This window comes from Alosa pseudoharengus, unplaced genomic scaffold (genome assembly GCF_046254945.1).
Source record: "Alosa pseudoharengus isolate Yale_2024_CS ecotype anadromous, Long Island Sound unplaced genomic scaffold, YU_APseudo_1.1 YU_APseudo_1.1_scf_14, whole genome shotgun sequence".
NCBI lineage: Eukaryota > Metazoa > Chordata > Actinopteri > Clupeiformes > Clupeidae > Alosa > Alosa pseudoharengus.
The window spans coordinates 38,513,969-38,536,577 of NW_027468609.1; the positions used below are offsets into that span (position 1 = coordinate 38,513,969).

General features: G+C 39.0%; 1 protein-coding gene across 4 annotated transcripts in view; it reads right to left on the minus strand.

The window, feature by feature from the left end:
- Positions 1 to 1,463: 1,463 nt before the first annotated feature.
- Positions 1,464 to 22,609, minus strand: part of dtwd2 (DTW motif tRNA-uridine aminocarboxypropyltransferase 2) — a 71,493-nt gene continuing 50,347 nt past the window's right edge. For 2 of the 4 annotated variants that reach the window (XM_076284903.1, XM_076284904.1), the window contains exons 5-6: positions 10,169 to 10,297; positions 1,464 to 2,458 (exon numbers count right to left, since the gene is read on the minus strand). In XM_076284903.1, the coding sequence (XP_076141018.1) occupies positions 2,288 to 2,458; positions 10,169 to 10,297 (300 nt within the window). In that variant the 3' untranslated portion in view covers positions 1,464 to 2,287. Of the gene's footprint in view, positions 2,459 to 10,168; positions 10,298 to 18,725; positions 21,958 to 22,609 lie in introns of those variants that run through there. The other 2 variants (XM_076284905.1, XM_076284906.1) reach the window with 2 other exon arrangements.

A 22,609-nucleotide genomic window follows, 5' to 3' on the forward strand; every position in this document is an offset into this window, starting at 1 on the left:
TATTTTTACAGATCCGCATTTTCCCCCCACATATGTACAAAACATTTCTACAGATACACATTTCTTTCACACAAGTACGTAATATTTCTACAGGTACATCATTTTTTCACACATGTACAAAATATTTCTACAGGTACGAAATTTCTTTTCACATGCAGAACTCCTTTTGCACAGCTGCAAAACTTTATTACACATGTGAACATCTTTTCACAAGCTCTCAATATTAAAGACCCTATTTTGACTCCATAAAGGGGGCACCAAGGCCACCGTGGCCTGTAAACCTCTGATTTTCAAAGGGGCCTCACGGCCAACGCAAGAGGCAACGACGTGGCCGTCGTGAAATTCCTACCCTGTTTGGGGGTTTATGTCTGTATTTCTCCTAAGTTATAAGTCTAAAGTTAGCGTCTTTATCATGACATGTTTCCCTTTTAGTTCTCCCTCGTGTGATCCTTTTTGTGTGGGGGGCTGCGTCCACCCCTGTATGTGTAGCGTGTGTGTGTACTTGACCTGCTCCGTGTGTATTGTGTTCTGGGTCTGTGTCCCTGCTCTCGTTCTCAGCTAATACACCTTTTGATTGGACAACTGTCTGTGTCGCTATCAAATCGTTACAATACCTTCACCGCTCGCTGCCATTTTTCCACACCTGTGGCCTCCTCGTGGTTGCTGCCGGTCCCGGCAGGCCAAGCGTGTTGCAATTTGATGACATAATGACCTATCGCAATATGCCGGTATAACAAAAATCTCTACCATTGGCCAAATTTTTATCGCATACCGCTTATACCGTTTATATCGCCCAGCCCTACCTCAGTTGTATTTCAAACAATTGCTGCCAACAAGTGTTGGCAACCACAGGCAAAATAAAGTGTTCCAACCAATAACCGAGAGATGTGCGTTTAGGAGACTTTCAATTGCACGGGAGGGAGTAGCGAGCTAGCTCTCTGTTGAAGTGACATAAGCGATAGTTGCGCTTGTGTGGTGGTCTCTTGTGTAGGTTCCACAGTGATTAACATCACTAGTTCAAACTAGTGCTAAAGTGAACATGCCTTATTTGCCCAGCCCAGTGTATGTCTTACAAACATAGAACTTTAAAATAGTCATGCTACCCTGCAGCAACTGTGTTAGTTCACATGGCAAACAGCAATGCCCACACTGGATATGGCAGGTAACCGCTCGTTCTTCCTCTGGCTGGAGCTGTAGAAACACCTCGTCCTTTCCAAACTTTGCTGTAACATGCCCCTTCCAATCTAGTCGTTCTTCCATCATCCGGGGATCAAACAGAAAGCTAAAAGCAAGCTGTCTTTGTTGCATGCACATGGGAGGGAATCAGGACAACTTAACCATAACCCATAACGTGCATTAACTTATGATACCCAAATGTCACGTTTGCCATTATGTTACTGACCTCACTCAAATAAAAAAAAAAAATATGGCACCATTTTGATGCAGCAATAAGGACATAGATACATCTTGCAAATAAAATTTAATGCAGCTGTTGTACAAATGTTTACGGGGAGAACGCCCTACACCACTGAAAGGCAAGGACAATCAACAACATGTCAATTTACACTTCAAGGAGACATTTTCTTCTATGCAATGGGGTAAAAATAAAATGCCTTACTTGTGAGATGAATAAAAAGTTACTTGCTATACTGAGGGTGCTTTGCATGTAACAATACCAATAAGAACAATAGAAAACGCAATGCATTATACTGTTACACACCCTCACTTTGCACATCAAATGGCAAACCACTCACATATAAACACAAAACAATTATGATATCTGACGAAGATAATGTATACAACTCTGGGTATTAGGGACCAAACACTCAATAGGCCCATTTCCTGTTGTAATTTTCTATACATCACACAGATACTGAATGACAAAAATAAAATGACCCTTTTCCTTTACTCATCAAAAGAAAAGAGATTTTAAACTTCGAGAAAACAATGACAGACAACATCCTATATATTTTAAGAGAGATATACAATTTGTAAAGTGTAAAGCTTTACATAATCTGGAGGCAAGTGTCGGCCATACAACATTTAACTTAACCTACTACCTCTCCCCAATTTTTCAACTGTAACAGGTGCATTGTGTTAATGCTCTTCTGGGCCAGCTTAAAAGTACTGAGCATACTTTCCCCATTACATAAACACTCAATTTGATTTGTTGCATGTTGATTGTTCTCTTTGGTGGCATCTGTTCTATGATGTACAGACCTTCCGGGTGATGAATTCTGGACTGTCAAATCTGTGTTCTTATCATTCGATCTGGTTATAGTATGTCTCAGATCTTCTGATTGGTAATAAGTTTCTGAATTCTTTTCATCTTGCGCTTGTTTTTGGGCAGTGGTTTGTCATACAGGCCACACTTTAGCAGGTGTTCTTTGCTATGGTGAACCTGAGCACCATGTTGCAGCTGGAATGAGCACAAGGCTCTTAAGGGCTTCAGTAGAACCTAGAGTACATAGACAAAAAGTGATTAATAATTTATAAGATTTTCAATTGAAATATCTCAAATATTTTTGATTTACTGATTCATCCACAGACATGCACACCTTACACCCACAAATGTAATAACTTCCTGCAACTGCTGCCTCCTACAAACATAATAATCATTTTTTCATAAACATAATAATGACTACATATGTGAGAAATTATTCAATTTGTGGGAATACCTTCATTAAACAAATACACAGTAAATACACAATGAATACACAAATGCACAACAAATGTGTTGTGTATACCATATTCATATTATAGTATGGCAGCAACGACAGCAGTCGCCTACATTCATTATCAGTTTTCAAATGTTCTGTCAAAATTGTAAAAGACTACGTGCACAACAGGCCCTTCCTGCACATTATATCCGCTGGAGCGTTAACTATGTTGTACAGTATAATAGAATCTTCTATTATATTCTGCTATTTACAACTTCACTCCGACACTGAATATTATTGTTTGCTCAATAATAACACAAGCATAAACCCTTCTTTATCGTAATGTGCTGATTCCCTAGTGCAACACTCAACCTGGTCCATGTAGGGGTAACAATTATAGCATTCATTATATTGTAGGTCAATTAATTTTTTTCGTCAGGGAACATTTTTTACATTTGACTTAAGAGTGGGAACCCTGATATTCTCATGTGCTCATGTACAGCGTTTGACGGTAAGTTTAGGGTGATTTCCCAGAATCATACATGCTTCTGATGTTCAAATTGGTTCTGGAAAGGATGTTTGGGAGGTTGTTGCTTGGTATGAAGTATACCAAAGGTACATCTTCTGCCAAATGGGGTCAGTCAGTTGAGCTCTTTCTAAGAGTAATGTGGAATTTCTGCTGGAGGGAATTTTTACCTTTACTTATAAAACGAACTATGTCTGTTAACATTATGTATGCACTAAACTTTTTTCACTTTGGATTTGTAAGATGTTACCAAAGGGCCTGATGTGGTCAAATTTTCTGTCCATAGCTTACTTTTGCTAATTTGAGTTATAGAAGTGGTTTAGATTTTTTATTTAAAATGACTGAAAGGTGCATTTTGTGCCAAGAAATTGTATTTTTACCATTATTTTTTTTTCAGTTGTCAAGGTGCTTCTAAGTCTAGCCATTAATAATAACATACAGTATAATGTTGAAATATCATGACATAGTTTGGGGTTCACAGGCCTGTGTGTGAAAAATGTCAAGTGCACATCCTGATTGTGAAACTACCCCTAACTGATATTGGAAAATCCTTTTAAATAATCGCAATTTAATAATTTTGAATAATTGCATCTACAGTCCCCTTCAGAATTATTGGCACCTCTGCTAAAGTTGACTAAAAAGAGGAATATAAAATCATCTTTTTGAAATTGATCTTAATGCCTTACAAATGAGGAAATATCCAACCTTTAAGGACACCAATTTTCTTTGTGAATGAATAATGTATCATAAATAAATAAATGTTAAAATAAAGGGGTCATAAGTATTGGCACCCCTATGTTAAATTCCAATAGAGATTTTTATTTTTAAAGGCCAGTTATTTCATGGATCCAGGATACTATGCATCTTGATAAAGTTCCCTTGGCCTTTGGAATTAAAATAGCCCCACATAAATCACATACCCTTCACCATACCTAGAGAGTGGCATTGTGTGTATTTCAGTTAGCCTATTAGCTGGTTTGATTGGCATTGAGCTCAATGAGCATCAATAGTAGAGCTCCATAGACCTCCATTTATTCTGCACTTATTTGTGAGCGCCCTCACATGGAACCAGAACAGGAACTGCAACCAGTTCAGAAACCAGAAGGTTCCTGAGAGTGGCGGGTCTCCCCTTATTAGACATTCTGTGCCTAGATCCATAGGCAAACGTTTATTTCCGGGTGGGAGTGCACAGTTTGAGGTTTAAAATCATTGGAGTTCCTTTGAACCGCTTTGAACCAATCACTTACAACCGGCGTTTCGTCATAGAGAAGTTTCTCTGAATCACACCCTTAACAAGCAAACTTGCATCTTATCAGCAAACAGTCACACATTTCATCTGCGTAACTCTCGCCAAAATGCATCCTATGGTGTTTTGTGAATGTACCCAAGTCAAACTTTCGTTTAAAAGCATAAGTACGCCACTTTTAAAGCTTGTACGCGTTGTCGTTTTCGGGTGAAATGGCCTTTTGAATGGGAATCCTATAGGGGCACTACTATTTTGATACATGATCGTGTCAAAATCGCATTTGACTAAAGTTTACTAAAAGAAAGGTTTTGAACGGCTGCTGGGTTAGACGCACAGAGAATCAAGTAATGATCCGATACATGTAAATGGATTAACTATAACGTTGTCTATAGTACAGTTACATAGCAGAATTATATCTAGGGCTTTCAGCGTTAATGCATTAATCGTGATGCGAAGAACCAAGCATAACATGTTTTTTTTTTCCTAAATCGCATTAATTTCAATACATTTCCTGCCATACAAAATTATTATTATAAATCACAAACAAGTCATTAGTTAAGTCAGTCAATTAGGGTGTTCCAAACTTTTGACAGACTTTTTTTAAATGACCCTTTAAATGATGACTTCTGGTGAGTTTTGTGGAAAAAGAGAAGGGTGTAGAAGCAACTTCACGCAGAGGCTTGGGCTTCAGGGCCCCCTGAGCTCTTGGGCCCAGTAAGCCCATTCAGCAATCCATCTCTGGACATACCTGTAGACATGTGGTCTCCAAAATTTATATTTTAAAAGAAATCAAATTAGAGTATCTTTGTTAATCCCTATATTACACAAAATGCAATGGCTCCTTGACTAATTACTTACACCTGACGATTTTTTTAACTAAGGCTAAGACTCATAGGTTTGGACCTAATAGTAGGGATGTAACGATTACCGGTATAATGGTAAACCGCAATAAAAATGTTGACGATAATAATTACCGTTTTCATTTCAAACATCATGATTATCACTGTTGATTACCGCGGTGTGGAAACCGTGTGTTTAATCTTTCCCAGCTTCATCCGAGCCTGCTTTTGACATATAGTACACTACGATTCGGATTAGGCTACACCTGATTTTAAAAGGCGGAACTTTTTCACCGCAAAATGTGCACTGTATCATGTAGCCACTCTGCGTCTTTTTATGTTCGCGTCCACATTAAATCCATTCCACTCACGTTATCGAGAGAATATAGTAGCCTAAAGTTTTATTTTGAACGCTTACTTTAGTCTCACTCATTGCATCCAAATAACAGAAATAGCAAACTCCAAGTTATGGTAGGGTAAGTTAAGCTATAAGCACATAGACAATTAAACATGAAGAAAAAAGTGAACGGGACACTTTTTGAAACTATTTCAGCTTGTGTAGGCCTATCAGTGCTTTCTGAACATATTGAACACACCTTTAGAAATACCGTGATAATACCGAAAACCGTGATAATTTTTTTATCTGTAGCCTGGGCCCAGGTAGCACCCGATGCGCAATGGACGCACTGTGTTATTCACAGGGAAGCGCTCGTGTCAAGGCAGCTTAGTTAGTCCCGACCTACATGAGATTTTGAACGTTGTTGTGAGAGTGGTGAATTTCATCAAAACCCGGCCCTTAAAATCGCGTCTATTCTCCGCACTTTGCGAAGAGATGGTGACCAAAAGGCTGTAGGCTACTGTTTCACAGCGAGGCAAGGTGGCTTTCCCGAGGTAAAGTGCTGTCGCGCGTGTTTGAGCTCCGAGTCGCCTCTTCTTGGAGGAAGAGCGCATGTTTGAATCTGCAAGCACGTTCACTAATGAACATTTCTTGACGAAGCTGGCCTATCTTAGCGATATATTTGATATATCTTAGCGATACATATGAGTTAAATGTCCAGTTACAAGGCAAAGACAAGCACCTACCTCACCTAGCAAATAAGATTACTGCATTCACCAAAAAAACTTGAGTATGGGACAGGCGCCTCGATCGCGACAGTATGCCTTTGAGATTTCTGAGCGAAATCGCTGAAACGTCTGATTGGGAGCCACTCTTGTGATCCCATGTATTAAACAGTTGGCCTACATCACATCCCTGCAAAGTTTATTTCAAAAATATTTCCCAACCAGCAGTGCTCAGTATGACTGGATTATGGATCCATTTAATGCAGCATGTTGGTATTTCATTGAATATATTGTACAATGCTGTAAAATGACCTATGCTTCCTAATATGTTGCTGGAACAGAAATATGTGTGTTATGTATTTATTTATTATTATATCTGCAGCATCAGCTGATTTTAACTCTGTTGAAGAGGATATATTTAGGTGGGGCTCGAGAATGCCCCCTTGATCAAAGTGGGGAATGAAAGAAAAAGTTTGAGAACCACTGATCTAGTTTGTGAACTACCACAGTCACGAGTTGGGTCGCGATAGTCTGTCATTTTTAAAAAGTGGGTCCCCGGAAAAAAAGTTTGAGAAACACTGCGTTACTCCAAGCATTATAGGCTGGTTTCTGACAGAAATTACGTTTTGTGCCAACATGAAATACTACTACAGCCTTTATTTGGTGAATGGAGGTGCAAAATCCTTTCTTTAGTTATTGTCCGCGATTCACATGAACTGTAGGCCATCACCGCTAGTGCATTGTAACCGTTTTTTCCCAACTTGTGTGCCGTCGCCACATTTGAGTCCTACGTTTTGCCTGCATGGATGCGCCATTGAGTGCACATTTAAATGTAACATGCAAGATGCAACAACAATTTCTAAGAGGCCTAAACAGGTTCATTTCTGACATTACTTCTAGCATATGAATGCATTATTTAAGTTGTAAGACATGTGAAAGAAATGAATGACAGGCACGCACAAATTCATCATTTAAAATAAAAGGGCACTAAGTTTTACTTTCGCTATAAGTTTTACTTTCGCACCGCAGTATGGTGCAGTAAATGGAAGATTTTGATAGCGTAGTCTACACCACTAACGAAAAACGCAAAACCACTCAGGGGTGTAGGGTACTCTCTCTGGAACCATCACTAGGTCACCAATTTGTGCGTTTGATTACATTTCAGATCGTGGTGCTTGTTGGTTTCCTGTACAGTAGGCTAGTATAGCGCTTTCTTCTTTATTTATTTTCTATGTCTGTATATTGGGGGGGACATTTTGGTCATATCTCCCCACCAATGTCTATGGTGACTACGGCCCTGCTACACACAACAACAGGTTGACCCTGCCTTCACCTTGACACCACCTCTAGCCCCTCTCTAGAACCAAGTGGCCGAACGTTTAGATTAGGCCAGAAATCAGGGGTCAGCACCAGTTAGCCCCTGCAGCTGAACGTTGTGAAAGCAATTAGCACCAGCACGGACTTGCTAGCTTGGCTTCGGCTCGGTGGTCTGAAGGGGGCTACTGCGTGTCTTATTTTTAACTCGTAGGCTCCGGCCAGCTTTGGCAAAGGGAGTTTGTATGGAGATGGAGGGAATATAAGTCTCTGCAAACTTTGATTTATATGTGTTATGTAACCCCAAAAGACAGATGTATGCAAGTTACCACAAAGAAGCTAGAATCATTTTCAAACTGTCCACCACATACGTGGTATTTTGTCCGTTCGTTCGCTTTCTTTAAAACACATAGGGATAGTCTTCCTAACCCCGTCTTCATAACTGTTGCTACTTGCTAGGTTTGACTGTAGATGTAGTAAGCATTAAAACTCGTAATTCTGATTCTTCCCTAGTCAACATGTTTAGGCATAGTAGAGGGGTAACATGGGTAACTTTGCCAATCATATTAGCTAACTATGCTAGTTTCTGAAAACTAGCATACAGTAGTTAGCTAATTGGTTCAGTTATGGGAACAGCACTGCAAGCCTAACCCCAGGCAGTATCAATAAGCATGTTAGCTTAGGCAAAGTCCTTTTAGGCAAGTCCCTCCACTCGGCGGCCATATAGCAACGCTTTTTGGGCACTCATCGGGCATCCTCTTCGGCAGAAATGTGCGTGAGCAAGGCTTCATGACACCAGAGAATGTCTAATACATGGATTTCTATGGAACGTCACGAAAACATGCGTGCGCAACCAAGAGGCAGAAAGCACCATAGAACAGCATAGAACAATGCAAAAGAGCAAAAGAATAAAATGAGTTTTTGTGCTGAAAACTGCACCAATTCGAAATCACGATGGCTAGAGAATGTTAAATATGTTCAATATCCCTAACGGAATGCATGTCTTCGCCAAAAATGACAAAATACGATGTTATATTAATAATCCAATATACGTCAAACTTTGAAATATAGTCTGAAATGAGATGTTATTATCATTGAGACAACAGGGGTATACAAAAAAATCTGATTGTAGCTTACATCAGCCGACTATTTAGGTTAAGTTTATAACGTTGTGGACGGCCACCAAGCGTCTTCTGCCTCGCGGCTGCGCGCGCATCTAGTTTTGTTGGTAAACGGGAAACCCGTGTATTAGGGGAGAACTGCCACTCTCGGAAAACTTCCGGTTTCTGAACTGGTTGCAGTTCCTTCTGTGGTTCCACATGAGGGCGCTCGTCTACGAGTGCAGAATGCATGGAGGTCTATGGAGCTGTACCCCTCAAAATCCACTTTTCTTGGGATATAATTTTTTTTCAAGTAATTTGAGTATTGCATTCGAAAGGGGGGGCAAAGAAAATACACTTGGTTGAGTATTATATTTTTTAAAGTCACTTAATTGTTCTAAAAAGCCTTTCAAATGTGTCAATGATGTCATTCATTAGCACAATGCTAGCGTGTTATGTGCAACAACGGCCCAACCTGTAAGAAATCAAAAGGACATAAGTACTCGTTCATTCAACTTTTGACCTATAACCCATGTTGAAGTTATACAAACTACAATCAAATCTGAGATTTGTCAACGACAATCAGGTGAAAGAGACAAATTTAGCTGTCTAGCTCCATTGACTCCCATTCATTCTGCACTCATGGCGGATCGCCCCCAGTGGAACTCTGGTGGAACTGCATCCAAAATTCGGTACAATGGGACTTAATACGGAGTGGCAAAGCTCTCCGTAGACGGGCTCTGATGACACCTTGCTCCAGCGGCGAGTTCACAACACATGATTGTTCGATTGTTAAAACAGTTTTTTTTTTTAATGCACTGCTAGTCTTAGGTTATCATAAAAATGTTTGGATTCACGACGTGTCCATTCAAAACAGTGGAGTGTAGTTAGCTTGCTAATTGCAAACATCAAATAGCTTACACAACATTTGAGACGTGTTTTGGGAGTACAATTAATGTTTTTTTAGAATGTACAGTGTCTATTTCTCACTTACATTAACAAAATCCAAGCATTAAAAAGCCAAACAAATTATATTTATCTGCAAATCAGCTAGCCTACTGAAGTCCGGCGTCATTAAACTTCTGGTTAAGACGCGTGAAGCTGGAAGTTTGCTGTTGTATGCAAATTTCCGGGGCGTTACAAAGGTACAGACCAGAGCCAAATAAGATACAGCCCCTGAGTTGAAGTCAACTATTAGCTTTGTTGAGATTGGCCCGTTTTACAGCGGAAGTTTCACGTTTTGAGATTTGCATAGGAAAGAGGTGTCAATGGGACATCATTTTACCCACCGAACTGTCGTTATTCAACTATGACCAGGTAAACTTGGTTTTGCATTCTATCACCCCTTTAAAATAGTAATATGGACTAAATTCTAGTTTCTATGATCTCTGTTCCTTCTTGCTACGTTTCTAAAAACTCACCTCTTGGATGGCTGGGTTCTTCTCCATAATAGACAGAGTAATGGCTGCACATTCCAGTGTTGACAAGCACATGTTAGTGGGCTGAGTGCGAATAACATACTGACTTGAAGGTGTGCTGCTCAGCTGCACCTGATACAGAATTATACATACATTTTACACAAATACAGATAAATACATGGAGCATTTGCTTACAAAATTAAAACACAATAGGGTCTATGCACGACTCCATTTTGGTTTCAATTGGAGCTATCAACTTCCTATTTACGTTGCAGTGGCAAATATTGCTTTTTTCTATAGTTATTGTCTTCAGGACCTCGTCTCATGGTAATGTATACTGACTGAAAATGTTGTTTGCCACTCCTTCCAGCAAACAGGAAAAGTGTTTTAAATGTTCTTAACCTTAATCAAGCAACTGATGTTACTGAACTGGTTAGATAACTTTAGCTATGTTGTTCAATAAGAAATAGCCTACTATATTAAAACTGACAGGCTAGTAATCTGTCATTTTCTGTCATAGCCTACTGTGTACAGTGTAAACAGGAAGTTGATTGCCCAGTAGGAAGGAAATCCAAAATGGAGTCCTGCATAGAGTCCATGACCCTCATTAAAAAAACAAACATACAACATAAAACAGGCTTAGGATAGGTGCAGTCGTTTTCACACAAAGCTTTGGCAATCTGAATGTGAGTATTGGCTACAGTCAAATCTCAACTCGTATAAGCAAGTTGGCATGGTCATTAAAAAGGGTCAATGAAATATCAGACCAGACTTTTCCTGCACAGTTGTAGCCTGCTTTCTATAACCTGTTATTGAAACCTTACCATATGTTTTTTTCAGGAACAAATTTCAAGTACTGTATGATTTTTTATGAATGCATTTGGGTAGGCCCACATGATGCATCAAAGGAAGTTGGAAAAGTGTGGGGATTTAAGTGTAACAGCAAGGGCGTAGGTTTGGTCTGAGCTTTGGTGGGGACACTACCTACTAACCCCCCCCCCCCACACACACACACCCCCCCAAAAAAAGCCACTCAACTCTTTCACCAGCCACTATAGATATATAAAATGATTACAATTATGTGCTACTGTCCAACTACTATCCATGATTGAAATGTGTTACTGTCCAACTTGACCTAACTATACTGTGTAGCCTACATAATCTGATTTTAATATGTACAGATATGTAGGCTATATTTAACATTTAACATTTATTTTTTATTTGGTCTGTTATGAAATCATGCATTGACCCATTTAAGCATAGCTCAGTTTTAAGAAACTTAAATACATGCATGCTTAGCATTTTGTGAAAAGAAATCATTAAGGCTACATTGACAAACTCTTCACCGTGAGCTGCCTGTATATTCTCTGATTCTAATATTTACAGATATCTAGGCGATGTAAGCACAGCTCAGTTTTAAGAAATGCTTAAAGCCGAAAGACCATGTTGAATTTTGCTACAATTTATTTCAAAACCGGATTACTCTGGAACAGCTAACACTTACACGGGAATGCATTACACATCTGTGTTCGGTAAGGTCTGCTGTTTATTCTGATATATGGTTTGTCATGTGTTGCGTGAAGAGTGTGTAGGCCTACGATATTCCACCGAGACGAATGGATGTGGAGATGGGCGCAGAGAATAATTATCAAATCTCTTGAAGTTATTTTTCTCGCAAACTGTGTATCACAGCAAATAGTGGCTAGCCAGCACCGTTTAAAAGCTGAGAAAAAGGCTCTTTCATGTGACACATGTGTGATAATTAACCTACTTCTCGAGGAGTTCAACAGAGAAGAATGGGTGAATTTGGACGCACTTCATATGCCTTGTAGTGAAGTGAAGCTGAAGCGCTGCGGCATGCTGCGCAGGAGATTGCGGCTCACTGGTAGTTATTATAGGTAACTTCAAATCAGCACGATTTACCCTTATAGGCTACTGCACATTACAAGATCTGTACGAGATGATCCGCAGCACTGAAGTGAGAAATGATTTAACTCTTTGTGTAGAGCATGTGAGCGCTTTTTCCCCCATTTCAACCTGAATATTGGTGGGGACATTTCAGTCGTAATTTGACATTGGTGTGGACACGTCCTTCGGTCCCCACGCAAATCTACGCCCCTGTGTAACAGACTATTTCGCAGACAGAACGCAACATTTTTTGACAAGCAAAACTAACTGGTTCAGCTGGACCGTGTCTGTCTGGAGTTAAGAAAATGTTTGCTGTAGAACATATTATGCACCTTAATCATTGTAAATTCCAGGGGCGAGGCCTCTAAAATGAAAATATATAAATATAATATTTAAATCATGCTTGTTTTCAGCCACCACATTTACCAACACCCATTCATTCTTACATTGGAATTTGAGTGACACACATGTTTCATAAATCACATGTCAGTCCTGTCTTATCATAAGATGATTCCTACGCTTAGAAATGTACTGGTTTACGTTTGATTGATAAATGAGGGTCACCAGGCTACAAGCATAGGTGCAAGGCATGGTTGAAATGTCCAAATGAAAACCTGGGAAAATACAGCTATGAAAGCAAAATTAATTACCAAATACTGCAAATGTGTCATATGCGTACACAGGACACAGTACACAAGAAAACAGTGCTTGTGATGAAGCTTATAGTACAGGCTGCAGACCAAGGGTGGGTAGAGTACTGAAAATCTACACTCAAGTAAAAGTACAATTACTCCCTTCAAAAATAACTTGAGTAAGTAAATATTCCCATCTGAGAAATCTAGGCATAAAAAAAGAATTTCTTGGGTTCCGGTTTCCGACCGACCCTGTCAATTTATGTGCGACCCAAATTTATTTTATGAGCTTGGGGAAGAAATAACACTAAATATATTAAATAAATCCACAAATAAAAGGCGAAATATAATTACATTAATTACCACTTGCGTTATGTATAGGGATGAGCGTATTCTCTCTTTTACAAAGTAGCCTATGCACAGCTGTTCACGAAGACGATTGTTTTCGTCACTTACCAAGGCACTCGCAATTTTGTCCAAACACCGCAACTTTTTCGCAAATTTGACCAATCATCGTAGTTTCACCGTGAAATTTCACCTACCACAACAGTCCCTCGCGCAGAATATTGAGCCAGATGGCACACTTACTTCTGCACCTTTTGCATATGACACCAAAGACTGCCCTAACGTGTTCGTTCCTCTACAGTTTTGATGACAATAAATAGAAGGCTAACGTTAATGATCTGCTTACTTGCATCTCTCAACCTGGTGTTGCTAACCTACCTAGGCTATGAAAGTAAGTTAATTAAGGCCTACTTGGTTTACTGATTTTTGAGTAGGCTATGCAACCCATTGGCAAACGTTTACCTGGATATGTCCTTTTAGCTTATGTCATGTTTGCTAGCTTGTGGGCTTAGTTTGAGTAGTGCTACCAAAATCATAGAAATTAATAAAATTGCAAGACATTTACCTCTTCTATGATCCAATAATGATTTCATTCGAGTTGTTTTTTTTAACATTTATTTTAACTAATGACATAGAAGACATTCCCAATTGCATCCACATATCGTAATGCACTATGCAAAAAGTGATTTACACTCGTAGCCGAACACAGTGAGATGCAAGCCTTCCAATCCACTCAGAAATGTACTTAGGCTACTCTCACGTCCTTAAAGGGGCAGGCAGTCAATTAGACGTACACCACCAATGTAATGACATTAAACAGAAGTGTAGTCAAATAGTTTAAATCAATATGAAATTACTAGATACTTACTTGGCTATTAGTAATTATGCAGGCCACAGACTATGAATTATTAAAAAGATATGAACTTAATATGAATTACAAAATATATGAATGTATTGAAACATATGACATGATGCCATCTCTTTAGGTGACTGTCTTTTTTGGACAGTTCTACTATAATGCTTTGTGAATGACCTCAGTCAAAGCATTCTCACAAATAAAGTAGGCCTACTTTGATTTTCTGTAATCCTTACTGTTTACCTTTGATTATCCTTTTTAATAAGCATCAAGATTATCAGTGTGATTTTGGTCTTACTAACCTTAATTGCCCTAAATTTAAACTATTTTTGCAATTTTCACTTCCTCCCGCAATTTCTCCACAAGAAACAGCTAAAATCACCGCAACTTCCATCCAGGCATTTTAGGTCGCAACAGTCTCAAAAAACCTCGCGAAATCCTGGTGGGATTGATTTTCTACCTATCCCTTACTGCCACTGGGAAAAATAAAAAATAAATAAAAAATTCCCTACCGACCCATGGCCTCAACTGACAACCAACAGGAACCAAACCTTTTTTTTTTTTATGCCCTACTCAAGATTAAAAAAAGTACTTTGATAATAAATTACTCAAGTAACAAGTTTTTTTTTATTTATTTTTTTACATTTTTATATTTTTTATGGACCTTTAAAGGGATAGGCCTACAAAAGAATCCTTTACGCCCGTTTACTTTTCTCCTCCTTTGTAGGCTAATCATATAGGCAAACATATTTTAACAGCCCAATTCAAATATATTTTATTTATACTTTAATATTATTTGACACACTTCTATAGGCTATCTTGTCATAGCCAGAATAAGCTTTAAATGGCTACGGATTGAAAAGCAGTCACTTCCAATTCATTGCCAGCTGATTCTTCTGCTTTGCATTGCTAGAAGTCTGGTTATAACTTTACCATACAGACAATGTAACCTAAAAACAATGGCTATATTATGGGTAGACCCAGAGCCATATAAAGGTAGAGTTGCGACAACTCCATTGACGTAACTCTACCTTTATATGGCTCTGGGTAGACCTATATTTAGGCTACATACAGCCTAGGCATATCCACTCGGACAGAGCTGTTTTCTCAGCTGACCGTCTCTGTCATAGGTGGACAGTAACTAAGTACATTTACTTGATTACTGTACTTAAGTATGATTTTTGAGTATCTGTGCTTTACTTGAGTATTAATATTTTTGGAAACTTGTGACTTTTACTCCACTACATTTGAAAGACAAATACTGTACTTTTGACTCCACTACATTTGAAATATGAGCATGAAGTCCTTGTTACTTTTAACCACATTTGATTCTTTTAATACATTAATGCGATAGACCATCATGAAGTTCATTTTTTCAGTACAATTTGAACTTGGCTGAATTGGCTATGGTAATGATGGTGACAATAGATTCTTCATCAGAACATCCTCCATGTAAACATGTTAGCAATTGAGATTTGAGAAGTAGTCTGGTGTTAACCAGGCTATCCTCCATGATCATTGTGAAGTTGGAATGAAATTAAACAATCACCTGACATTCACCACATACTGTAGCTAGATCTTTACCCTACATTACTGAATGATAAATAATCTACTCTATATAAACTATAATTTAGTTTTCTGGTTTTGTATTCGGCAGTGAAATGTTTTAGATTTGTGAACAGAGAATGAATAATGATTTAAATTATATTATTACATCCATTTGAACAGTTCCAAAGTTATGAAAATAGGTAAAATGTTTTTGTTGGATGTAAGAAATTAAAGGTCTATCCAAGTCCTATGAACGACCAAAGGATGTATTATCCTTTATCATGTATTAATGACCAAAGAAACATTACATTACAATACATTAAAAACGAAAAATACTTGTACTTCTGAAAAAAAACAAGTACTTCTGTACTTCAACTTCAGTAAAAATCTGACTGAGCAACTTTCACTTATATTGGAGTAATATTTGACATGATGTATACTTTCACTTAGGGATGTCCGATATTGGCTTTTTTGCCGATATCCGATATGCCGATATTGTCCAACTCTCAAATTTTGATTCCGATATCAGCCGATACCGATGTCGATATGTGGGTTATTTTTCCTCAAAACTAATTTAGGTAACATCACATATCTCCTGTTGTGGAATTAACACAACATGCTTAATGTTATTGTGATGCCCCACTGGATGCATTCTTGAATGCAACAAGGCTTTCCAAATGTTAACATTGTCTGTGCAAAATAAGAAAAATACTTCAACTTAATTTAGGGAAAAAGTGCCATGTTTATTTTTTTATTTTTTAATTGTCTCAAACAACAGTTTGGATTACACTCTCCCTGAGATAATATTGACAATGCCCACAACAAATAGGGCAAATTTGACTTCTTCACAAATGATAAAACATTGTACCTGAACAACTATGTGCAACATAGCAGAATGTAAAGCCAACTAAAATAACAGGCATAGTGTATGACAGGCTACCCTTTTTCTGTGTTAAATGAGCCTGCATTTGTAGGATGCTTCATGAACTGTTTCTTTAACTAAAACTCAATCACCTTAATTGAATGAATGCACAAATATGAGTCAATTACAATGTGGCAAGCAACTATACTGCACAATTTTGAAAACATTTGTTTGAGCTACAAAAAATACTTCAGGCTTGAGGTGAAGTACATAACGGGCCATACCCACAATCAGGCTTGGAATTTCACCATTTTAGGGGCAAGGCCACTTGGCCTTCAGTTGGGCATATTTGGTGGGGGGCACAAAGGCCACATGTCAGGGCACCAAGGCCAAAGTTAACTATACAGTAGTAGGCTATAAAAATGATCAAAGTTGTATTCACTGCAGTAGACCTGCATCACTGTATACAAAAACATAAAACATGACATATTACATATAACTGTAAATCATCTGATCATCTAATATTTTCAGTTATCTAGGCTATATTTAACATTTATTTTATATTTGGCCTGTTATGGAATCATGTATTGAACAATTTAAGCACAGCTCAGCTTTAAGAAACTCAAATAGCCTAGATGCATGCTTAGCATTTTGTGATCATTAAGGCTACTTTCACAAACTCTTACAGTCAGCTGTCCTCTGATTTACCGATATCTAGGCGACATTTGTAATATTTGTTTTGTATTTGTTTGTTGTTTGTTATGAAATAATGTGGAACAATTTAAACACAGTGTAAAACTTAAATCCCAAATTTGGAGACATCCATGTATGTTGAAATTTACTGCAAATTCAAAACGGGATTAGTCTGGAACGGTTTGAACGGACTGATTTACACCTTTCTGTTCGGTAAGGTCTGCTGTTTATTCTGATATATGGTTTGTCATATGTTAAACGAAGGGTTCTGAAGTATTCCACCGAGATGAATGGGTAGGGAGATGGACGCAAAACCTTCAGTAGAATTTATGATTGAATGATATTATTTACTTTTCTCGCGAACCGTTCACCACAGCAATTAGCGGCTAACATCGTTTAAAAGCTGAGAAAAAGCTCTTCCATGTGATACTTGTGATGTCTGTGTGATGAGTAGGCTACTTCGCGAGTAGTTCAACTGAGAAGAATGGGTTAATTTGGACGCACTTTCTTGCGCGGTCACTTTCTCCGCTGCGTAATTTGGCCATAGGCTAAATATATATCGCTATTAGTAGGACGCAAAGCAGAATATTGAAAGAAGGGGGCACCAAGGCCACCGTGGCCTGTAAACCTCTGATTTTCAAAGGGGCCTCACGGCCAACGCAAGAGGCAACAACGTGGCCGTCGTGAAATTCCTACCCTGTTTGGGGGTTTATGTCTGTATTTCTTCTAAGTTATAAGTCTAAAGTTAGCGTCTTTATCGTGACATGTTTCCCTTTTAGTTCTCCCTCGTGTGTGATCCTTATTGTGTGGGGGGCTGCGTCCACCCCTGTATGTGTAGCGTGTGTGTGTACTTGACCTGCTCCGTGTGTATTGTGTTCTGGGTCTGTGTCCCTGCTCTCGTTCTCAGCTAATAAACCTTTTGATTGGACAACTGTCTGTGTCGCTATCAAATCGTTACAATACCTTCACCGCTCGCTGCCATTTTTCCACACCTGTGGCCTCCTCGTGGTTGCTGCCGGTCCCGGCAGGCCAAACGTGTTGCAATTTGATGACATAATGACCTATCGCAATATGCCGGTATAACAAAAATCTCTATCGTTGGCCAAATTTTTATCGCATACCGCTTATACCGTTTATATCGCCCAGCCCTAGTTGTAACATTAATGCTAATAAGATGTTAGAATGTGTCACGAATCATAGCCAAGTGAGCTGCGTTGGGCTGTCAGTTGGGCTCTGACATTGAAGTGTGGGGCTGATAAAAAATAATCGGATGCCCGCGGTAACGCTGTTACAAAAATATTTCGATAAAATTCCAAGTACAAATTCGGGTGAAATGTAAGCATATTAGGCACATATCTCCGGATGGCTCCAATAAAAGTAGGCTAATAGGGCCTAGCCTAGGCTACTTTATAAAAACAGAATTTGCTGACTGATGGTGGTTCTTGCCATAGCTGGTCAGGCAGAGGCAGGCTGCTTTGCCTGAATTCTTTGTTACATTGCTCCGGAACTGTTCATCGCAGCGAGATGAAACCTTAATTGCGTGACAGAGCAGAAGTGGGGCTTTTCAACGAGACTAAACACTTGTCTGTGCGATCAAGTATGAAAATAAAAAATAATCATGAAATTAAATCAAATTGATTCATATTTACAGTTCACCTGCGCACCCATTACTCTCGTTTGAATTACTCGCGAACCCGTGATCGCATAGATATGGCAAGCATATCAGAAGAAAGAGGAGACACAGGACTATCTATTGGTACCAAGTATATCGATGCTTCTGGGCTATAAAAACAGACAACGTGACTGCAAAATAACATCATGTACAAAAAACAACGCTGCACACCCATTACTCTCGTTTGAATTAGGCCCTACTCACGACCCCATGATCGGATAGATATGCCACACATGTCAGTTGAAAGAGGAGACACAGAGCTATCATTTGATACCAAGTACATCCTTCTGGGTTATAAAACAGACGAAATGACATCAAAGTAATAACTTCATATAGTTTGACTTACCCCACGTTTTTGTGTGTTGTGGTGGCAAAGCATGATCACAATCCAACGCTATCATGTGTTTCTCTATGGCAAAGCATGTTCATAAAACGGTTTTGAGATCCTAGCAAATTCCTGCATGGCATTCAATTTGAGACTCACATTGCATCCCAATTTCTTCGACAAAGAAACACCTTTTTGTCTTCACTTTGTTCATTAAAATGTAGTAAAAAGTTGTTTCAGAATCATCATGAGTGTACAGCGCAGAAAGGTTATTTTTCATTACTAAATAAAAAAAATGCCATTTATTTCTGTAAGGCTCACACCACCAGAGTACTCTTATTAGTTTTTTTCAGTAACGAGTAATCTAACCGTTAGTTTTGCGAATTCAGTAATCAGTAACTCCGTTATTTTCCAAAATAAGCATTCGTTACTCCGTTACTTTAAGAATTTCCCTCATAAGGAAAGTAAAGTCCCTGCTTTGCTGCATTTAGTCAGATGTGACTGCTTGCGTCTGTGCCTTGCTCCTTGCCTCTCTGTGTGTGTGTGTGTGCAGGCGCGCCTGCAGGTGTACGTCTATACACACTGTGCGTACCATCAAGCTACTCAACAACAGAAAATTTCCCTTGTGTGTGTGTGTATTCACACCAAATTGGCCTACCATACCTTCCCAACTATGCACAGTATCCCTTTAGCTGCATGCCATTAGGATATTTACCATTTTCTATTACGTAAAGTTAGTGAACACGTTATCAAAATTAGCGTGCACGCATTTTGTTTGAGCAGGAGAGAGAATACGCACGCAGACACGCAATAGGCTACTTGTTGTTTTCTTTTACTCGGCTATCTATTATCAGCACACAATGTTGAGCTAATTCACTAACTCAATACTCATCAATGGATATCACAAGTTTAAACAACGAAAACAAAGGATGGAGGCAGCAAAGCTAGGAGTTATTCCAGATGGACAAGAATAAGGTAGGCAATTGGTGTGCTTGTCAGAACGTTAGACTGCACTAAAGCCAGACGTCACGTTACTCTAGAACAAAATAGAACAAAACTAAAGGTAACTTTAGCCTGTATAGGGCTGTATCAAGTTGTCCAAATGAGTAGGTCATTGTAGACATTGTCGTTGTATTATTGCATGTGGATGTTGTTATGCTATGTAGGCTACTTTTTTGCTGACCAATGCACGGACCTAAAACGGACAAATATTGTTCACGAGTGATTTTTTTTTGCGGGGGGGCGGGGGGGGATGAGTGTGCGTACCATAGCATTAATTCCTGCAGGCGCCCCGGTGTGTGTTTGTGTGTGTGTGCGCGCGCACCTGTGTGTGTAAGCTACGTGTGTTTGATTCTTGGAGGTGGCGCGGTAAGCTACATCAGGGTTGCCAACCTTGGGTGTTTGGTTGGAGTGAGATTTTGTGAAGTCATAGTGCGTGTGCGTTAAAGTTTTCCCTAAACCTAATTTAAAAAATGTCTGTCCCCTCTCTTTTGCTATGTATAATCCCTGATTTAGGCCTATGTAAAAAAAACTATTAGAATGGAAAAGTTTCTTCAAAATGTACAATTAATTTATTGATTGCACTTGAAAACAAGACCAGTGTTTGGAAGGATTGTGGCATGGAAGGATTATGAGCCACTGCGCCCCTGGGCACAGTCATGAAAAGAGCCATCCTGCCCACCTGAAAAAGGTAGTAGCTCAGCAATTCTAGGGGGGTCCGGGGGCATGCCTCCCCGGTAGATTAAAAAAAAATAAAAACCCTTAAATGATGACTTCTGGCGAGTTTTGTGGAAAGAAATGGACAGATTGAGACTTACAAATATGAATGTGTGTATGAGTGTACGTATGTATCAGGGATGGAAATACAATATTTTTTTCCACCTACCATTGTGGCTAGCCACTCAACTTTTTTACCAGCCACTAGAGATACAGTATGAACATTTGATGAAAAAACATGGCTAAAATGATCACAGTCATTGGTATTATTGCGATATGATTAAAATGTGCTGACTTTTTTTCTAAACCTATACCATCAATGTTGGACAGAACTCATAATTGGCCTGCCCTTCATGCCCAGTAGCAACAAAACTAAAGGACAACAGAACAGCTAGTGTCATAAAAGTGGTGTGGCTCCTTTAGACACAATCCACTGGTGTGAGTTCTGGAGCCATTCAACTTTATCTAACTCTATACTAGCCTATATCATCTAATTTTAATATTATATCTAGGCTATATTTAACATTTATTTTCTATTTGGCCTGTTATGAAATTATGCATTGCCCAATTTAAGCACACTTTTTTAAGACACTTAAATACAGTTTGTGAGATATTCCACATATATATATTGAGATGAGCGCAGAGCTGTAGAGTAATATGATTATTTCTTGAAAGTAAATTTTCTCGCGAACCGTTTATCACAGCAAATAGCGGCTATAGCACCGTATAAAAGACGAGCAAAAGTTATTTAATGTGATATCTGTGTAACGTTAGAATACTGTTTGGATGTCGAATTTAGCATGCTTAGCCTACTTACAGCTGCTTGTCAATTTCGTTGAAGGGCTCATTTTATTGACTCTGACACTGAATGTTTGCAAAATCCCGATGTAAGTGGAAAAGTGTTTTCCAAAATTTAAAAGTGCTTGTCCCAAGGAGAAGTACGAACCTTTATTTTAACTATGTAGAAAACGTTATGAATTGCATCCACACATCAGCAGCCTTTAAACTGTGTTACAATTGCAATTTGCAAGGGTTCCCTCACGAACGTTTAAAGTGACAGGCACTCAATTAGACCTATACACTACCAAGACAATGCCGCCGTACATGATTCCAACATCATTGTCAAGTTTGCTGATGACACAGCAGTAGTTGGCCTCATTTCAAAGAACAATGAGCAGGCTTACTTGAATGAAGTAGACAGGTTATCCAACTGGTGCCAGGAAAACAACCTCCTCCTGAATGTTACGAAGACCAAGGAGATGTTTATAGATTTCAGGCGTGATCAGCATAAGATGTATCAACCACTTATGATCAATGACTCTCAAGTGGAAAGGGTAGAGAGTTTTAAGTATCTTGGAGTCCATATTACTGAAGACCTGACTTGGACCAAGCATATTAATTAATTGGTGAAAAAAGGTCATCAGTGTCTTTTCCACCTCAGACGCCTCAAGTACTTCAAGCTACCTCAACAACTACTGAAGAACTTTTACAGAACCACCATTGAAAGTGTTATCACTGGCAGTATAACAGCTTGGTATGGAAATAGCACTGAGCTAGACCGTAAAGCTCTGAAGAGAGTAGTAAGATCAGCTGAACGTACCACCAGAAGTGCCCTACCCAACCTACAGGAAATTTACATAAGGAGATGTCAGTCGAGAACAAGGAAAATTATCAGGGATCCCAGTCACCCCAACAACTGCCTCTTCTCTATCCTACGGTCTGGGAAACGTTACCGCTGCCTGAAGTCCAACACGGAGAGAATGCGGAAAAGTTTTTATCCCCAGGCTATCAGGATTTTAAATGAGGATTGTAGCAGGAACACCAACATAGCCTAAACACTTTTGCACTTTCTTTCTTTATTCTTCCTTTTCTATATATCCTTTGCAC